Source organism: Pongo pygmaeus, chromosome 14 (assembly GCF_028885625.2).
Source record: "Pongo pygmaeus isolate AG05252 chromosome 14, NHGRI_mPonPyg2-v2.0_pri, whole genome shotgun sequence".
NCBI classification, from domain to species: domain Eukaryota; kingdom Metazoa; phylum Chordata; class Mammalia; order Primates; family Hominidae; genus Pongo; species Pongo pygmaeus.
This window is the reverse complement of record NC_072387.2, coordinates 109,900,535-109,906,636: the sequence shown is the minus strand read 5'-3', so window position 1 is coordinate 109,906,636 and position 6,102 is coordinate 109,900,535. Positions and strand designations below refer to the sequence as shown.

General features: G+C 58.6%; 1 protein-coding gene across 3 annotated transcripts; it reads right to left on the bottom strand.

Moving 5' to 3' along the window:
• Positions 1-214: 214 nt before the first annotated feature.
• On the bottom strand, positions 215-5,206 carry ZIC2 (Zic family member 2). Of its 3 annotated transcripts, XM_063651074.1 has the most exons (4): positions 3,842-5,185; positions 1,873-2,036; positions 1,316-1,659; positions 240-1,122 (listed from the first exon to the last, which is right to left on the bottom strand). In XM_063651074.1, the coding sequence occupies exons 1-4, from the start codon at positions 4,914-4,916 to the stop codon at positions 1,086-1,088; spliced, it is 1,620 nt and encodes a 539-aa protein (XP_063507144.1). In that variant the 5' UTR covers positions 4,917-5,185; the 3' UTR covers positions 240-1,085. The 3 variants fall into 3 exon arrangements, with proteins under 3 accessions (XP_054303142.2, XP_063507144.1, XP_063507145.1); XM_054447167.2 differs by having other exon boundaries at positions 215-1,659; positions 3,842-5,206; XM_063651075.1 differs by lacking the exon at positions 240-1,122 and having other exon boundaries at positions 1,519-1,696; positions 3,842-5,183.
• Positions 5,207-6,102: the final 896 nt, after the last annotated feature.

Below are 6,102 nucleotides of genomic sequence, written 5' to 3'. Positions count from 1 at the left end.
CTCTCAGCTATTAAACAAAGGACGAAGAAAATAATTTTGAGACCTTCTGCCAAACGGGCACTTTGGCTTGGTTTCTATGCAGACACACACCTTCCTCCCCAGAACGCGTGTGCCTCCCGCCCACTCAGGCTCGCTGAGGCGTACCCAGGTCAATCCTCAGCTGCCTCTTTCCCCATTTTCTTTAATAACTTTGCTAGAAAAAATAGTATGTTCATGCAGTTTCAACACATTTTATTATATTTCTGTATGCATTACTCTCAAAACAGCACAAGAAATGATCAAACCACTTAAAACCTTCAAATAAAAAAATCTGAAACAGTTTATGCCCACAATTGTACATATTTATAGTTAAGAAACATTCTTTATAAATATTGTTTCCTCTGTAGCAAGTTAATACCATAATTTAATTACAAATGGATAAATATGGTAACGGGTATTTACAGAAGGAAGGGTGTTATTACGGAAAAAGCTAACGGCACGACGTTTATTTTTCCCCCACAATCTTTCATACAGGAACTAACAAATTGAACTTGCAAAAGCACTAAAACATCACATGTAAACCCAGCTAACAGAAAAATACATTCACAAGCGTTGTTGGTGGTGGTGTGTATGTGTGTGCTATGGGTCAATGTGCTGAAGAAACAGAAGGGAGACTTTGGCACGGCTCATTTTTTCCAGTCTATAGTTACATGAAGTTTACAATCAGGTTGCCTCATAAAAAGGAACACAATATTCAATACCACAATACAAAATAAACCATTTTCTTCCACATTACTTAAAAAGAAACCGGGTAAACTAAAAAAGGAGAAAAGAGAAAGCCCATCACTTTAGGGAAGGGAAGGGAAGGGGAAGAAGGCGGGGAGGAACGCAATCCGGAGTTTTACAAATGGACAAACTTCTATACACCAAAAAGCCATTAAAACCACCTCGGAGGAGAAAGGAGGAGTCCGCTATGTACACAGTTTGTCAGAAGACTGGGAACAGGGTGGGAAAGAACGTGGGCATGGAGATTAGCAGGGAGGTTTGGTTCAACATTTTTGTGGGTTTTTATTTTTTTATTTTTTATTTGTTTTATATTTTCAGCTTCAAACACTCCGGAAGGGATATTTTTGTTCTTCATGCCTAGATTATTATTAAAAAAAAAAAAAAAAAACTTTTAAAAATCCTTCTGCTGGTAAAATTTTCATCATCATAAAAATCAGATTCATAATTTTAACAACATGATCACAAGGTGCCCTCGCTGCTAGCTGCGGGGAGGGCTGCTGCGCTGGGGTGGGGACAGGGAGAGGGAGAGGCCCCGACCCGTCACACGTACCATTCATTGAAGTTGGAGGAGAGGCCGCTGTGGCCCCCGGCTGTCCCGCTGCCCCCGCCAGAGCTGCCGCCGCCCCCGCCGCCCGCCCCGCCGCCGCCCCCGCCACTGCCGCCGCCTGAGCCGCCTCCCGCGCCGCCACTGCCCGAGCCTCCACCCCGGTGCACCGCGGACACCGCGGCCGCCGCCGCCGCAGCCGCCGCCGCTGCTGCCGCCGCCGCTGGCGACAGGTTGGAGCTGCTCTGGGGCTCGGCGCTGGGGGACACCAGCCCCGGGGGCGTGGACGACTCATAGCCGGAGCTGGCGGCCGGGGAGGATTCAGAGCCCTGCGGGGAGGACTCATGGACCTGCAAGACAAAAGCCGGGAGGGGGGACCAGAGGGGACTGGGTGTGAGTGCAGCTGCTGTGGGGCCGGGCCCCTGGGGGAGAGCACCCCCAGAAATGTTCCCCCCGCCGCCCTGGCCCCTGGGGACCCTCCCAGGCCGGCTGAGGTGGTCCGGGCCAGTGCTGCACCGGCGCCTCGGCCTGCCTCGCCCTCCTCCCGGCCGCCGCGGTGGTACCTTCATGTGCTTCCGCAGCGAGCTGGGGTGCGTGTAGGACTTGTCGCACATCTTGCAGAGATAGGGCTTATCGGAGGTGTGGACGTGCATGTGCTTCTTCCTGTCGCTGCTGTTGGCGAAGCGCCGGTCGCAGCCCTCAAACTCACACTGGAACGGCTTCTCCCCTGTGGACGGCAAACACCGGCGCTGGCTGCAGACATCCAGAGGCTGCAGAGCCCCCACTCAGGCTGCGAGGGGGTTGGGCCGCGGCGAGGGAGAAGGGCCTGAGGGGGCTGGGTCCCTTAAACCAGTCCAATCCCCTCTGCGGCAGAACTAAGATCAAATTAACCCCCTTCCCGCCCGACAGTCCTGCTCATTTATTTCATATTTTACTTTCTTCCAGGCTGACGTCCATCTCCTCAAATTTCTCAGGAATGTGGGGTAGCTCCTGGCCCTGCCTGCCTTTCTAGAGGGCTTCTTGGATTTGCAGCTTCTAACAAGTTGCTCTCGCCACGGAGAAGCTGTTATTATGACAAAATATTTGGGGCATTATCAAAATCACACAGGCTGCTGGGCTGCTGTCGGTTTCTCGCCAGGGCCAGTAAGCAATTACATTTGGAGTTGCTACGTGTTGTTTGGGGGCCAGGCTGTGGAGAGTGACTGAGCCAGTATTTTTCATCCAAAATTCTGCAAATTGAATTAATCACAATTCTAATCTCATCTCCTGTCTTTAAAAAATAAGTTGAAGAAAAGGTAAATATCAGAGATAAGGCAGCATCTAGTGACTGCGGAGAGACACAAGCTGGTGGGCGAGGGTTGGGGGAGTCAGCAAAGCCTTTCAAAACCTCCCCGTTTAATTTTCTGGCGGTCTCTGCATCCTGTTGCCAGAATTCCAAATGCTTGGAGTCATTTAGAGGTGCGAGAACTCAAACGTCGTTCCACTTGGAAAGGGGACCGTTTAACGTTAAATTCCATTAGCACCTAAATTGTTTCTTAAAGACATCCGCTCAGACACAGGACTCGAAAGCGAGCATTTCATGCAAATAAATTTCTCAAATTTTAAACCTTGTTAAAAGCTTGTCTCGCACCTCGGCTCCCTCCCTTCCCGGAAGAGAACAATAGGCCGCTGGCGCATCCCCACTTCGGAGTAAATATTGACGGGGGAAGTTGCTAAAACATTTGGCTTTCTTTTAGGAAATCGTCTGGCACGATTTTGGCTGAGACCTGGTCATAGATGAATAATCTATGAGGCGGGAGGCGCGTTCTTTTGCGGCTCTCCCTTCTCACGCGATCCCCCCGCGGGGCCGCGCTGCCTGGGGCTCTAGCTGACCTGGGGCTCTAGCTGACCTGGGTCCAAGTTGGGAATCGCAAACTCTGGTGCCCATTAGAGAATTTCACAAACTGCTGCGAAACCACAGTAAAGCCCCCGCGACCCACCCCGAGACGGGCTTTAAAAACACTTTAAAAATGAGAAACGCATTACAGCTTCGGCTCACACCAGACTCATTTAATGGGAAACAGTCCCGGGAAGGGCGTTTGGATCCCGAATAAAAGAAGTGGGAAAACACACAAACCACTCAAACAGACATACACTCCGAGCAGAAAAGCACATTCAGACAAGCTGGCAAAATCCTCTCTAGGCTCGCTTCCCGGGCACCGAATTAGAGAGCAGTTTTATTTTGTGCTTTCTACTTAGAACGGAAATTATTAACCGGGGCTGAGCAAACGAAGCAATTGCATGACCCAAGCATACATTTGATGTGAGGCTGATCATTTAAAACTCGATTTCCGCACATGGAAAAACCCAGCCCAATAATATTCTGTCATCCACCAACAGAAACAAGCTGCTGGCTCTCTCGTACACGCAAAAACACCTCCCATCCCAGGTCCCCGGCTGGCGGTCTGCGCCCAGAGTCGGCACCCACAGCCTGAGTCTCAGCCTGTGCGTGTCTCCCCTCCGCGCCTGGTTCCTGTCCCAGCCCGCGGTTACCTGTGTGGGTCCTTTTGTGGATCTTGAGGTTCTCGGAGCGCGCGAAGACCTTGCCACAGCCCGGGAAGGGGCAGGGGAAGGGTTTCTCGCCTGTGTGCACGCGGATGTGGTTGACCAGTTTGTATTTGGCCTTGAAGGGCTTGCCCTCGCGCGGACACTCCTCCCAGAAGCAGACGTGGTTGCTCTGCTCAGGGCCGCCGACGTGCTCCACGGAGACGTGTGTCACCAGCTCGTGCATGGTGCTGAAAGTTTTGTTGCAGCTCTTCTTGGGATTGCTCAGCTGCTCGGGGTCGATCCACTTGCAGATGAGCTCCTGCTTGATGCACTGCTGCCGCATGTAGCGGAAAAAGGCACCGGGGTGGTGGTGGTGGTGGTGGTGGTGGTGGGCCGCGGCTGCTGCCATGTTCATACCCATGTTCATATTCATGGGGCCGTACTGGTTGTGGAGTTGCGCCGCCGAGTAGGGGTCGGTCCGCGGGCTGGCCACCTGGCGGTATTGCTCCGAGCGCCCGAACACCTCGCCCGGCAGCCCGAGGCGCATCTGCCCGTTGAGCACATTCTGCGAGCCGTGCGGCCCGTGCTGCTCTGGCAGGCCCGGGAAGAGGAGGTGGCCCTGCGCGTCCGAGTGCGCATGGTGCAGGCCGCCCGCGCCCGGCCCGAACAGCCCGTGCTGCCCGCCGCCCGGCGCCGAGTCCCCGAAGCCGCGGCTGCGGAACAGGAAGTCCCGGGTGGAGTTGAAGGGCGGCCCGGAATAGGAGCCAACGTGCGCGGCGTGGGGCCCGAGCGCTGCGGCCGCAGCGGCAGCCGCAGCGGAGCCGGGGTAGGCGCCGGGGCCCTGCGACGTGAACGCCGAGCTCTGGCCCGGGGACAGCTCGTGCGCGCCCGGGTTGAGCTTGAAGGCTCCCATGTGCGCGGCGGCGGAGTCAACGAAGCCGTTCTGCGCCGCCGCCAGGCTCAGTTCACGGTCCTGCATCTCGGCGGCAGCAGCCGCCGCCGCCGCGGCGGAGTGGTGGTGGTGGCGCGCGAAGCTGCCCACCCCGATGGCCGGGAACTGCGGACCCGCGTCCAGGAGCATGGCCAGCGCGCCCGCCCGCCCCTGCGAGCCCTGCGCCTCCGCGCCGCCTCGACTCCCGCTCCCGATCCGCGCGGTGCTTCGGCGGCCACCGGGCTTCAGGCGCAGGCGGCGGTGGTGGCGGCCGCTTCAGCCCTGGGAGCCGCTCTCCTGCGCCCGCCGCCTCCGCCGCCGCCTGGATCTGCCTCGGGCGGCCGGGCGCGTAGCGAAGGCGCGGAGAGGAAGAGGAGGAGGAGGCGGCGGCGGTGGAGGCGCGGGAGGAGGAGGAGGAGGAGGTGGAGGAGAAGAGTCCAAAGCCAGGCGGAGAACCAAAGTGTATTAAAGGAGCTGCGGCGGGGGCGGGCGGGCAGGGCAGGGGAGGGCGGGCGGGAGGAGGGAGCCGGAGGGAGGTGTGGGGAGCCGAGAGGAGAGGGGGGCTACCGGGGGGCGAGCGCCGCGCCGCGGCCCCCACCCCTGCGCGCACCCGCGCGCGCACGCACACACTCACTCGCTCGCACGCCCAGCGGACCCGGAGCCCGGCCGCGCCGAGCAGCGCCGGTAGAATGCAGTCACAACCGCGGCGGGGCCACGGTGCCCGAGCGCGGCGGCCGTGCGCACGCCAGGCAGACGGGCGAGGAGAGGACCGAGGCGAGCTCCGCGCTCGGCACCCGGGGCCAGCGCACCAGCGGCTCCACCTGACCGCGGCGGGGGCGCCGGGGCGGCAGGCGGAGTCCAGGCGTCCTCTCCGCGGCGCGCTGCGGCGACAGTTCCCTCCCCCGCGGCCCTACTCGCGCCGCCCCGCGCGCCGCGGGTATTGTTCGGAGCCGCGGCCGCAGTGTTTAGCCCTCCTCGGCCTCGGCGCTTGGCATTGGCTGCGCCTCGCGTAGTAAACTTGCAGTGGCCACGAATTTCCCCAGATGAAGGCAGCAGCCGCGCCGCTCCCCCTTTCTTTAAGTTGTGCCGGAGGAGGAGGCGGGGGAGTAGTGGGGAGGGGGATGTGGGAGGGGAGAAGGCGAGCAGGGGGAGGGGAGGAGGGGGAGGCTGGGCTGAAAAACAATAACAACAATAAAAAAGTGATCTCTCGCTCGCGTCCTCCCTCCCGCCGGTCGGGCCTGGGCGCTGGGCCCGGAACTAGTGGCCGCGCCGCGTGGACCCAGCGCAGTCCGCGGCCCGAGCGAGTGTGAGGCCCAGGCGGGCTCCCAGGTCTCGG

Coding starts and splice junctions, on each gene's coding strand:
- ZIC2 (XM_063651074.1), bottom strand. CDS start 4,916: ATGCTCCTGGACGCGGGTCCGCAGTTCCCGGCCATCGGGGTGGGCAGC. Junction 2,037..3,841: donor CCACAAAAGGACCCACACAG/GTAACCGCGGGC, acceptor TGCCGTCCACAG/GGGAGAAGCCGTTCCAGTGT. Junction 1,123..1,315: donor TCCTCCAACTTCAATGAATG/GTACGTGTGACG, acceptor ATAATAATCTAG/GCATGAAGAACAAAAATATC.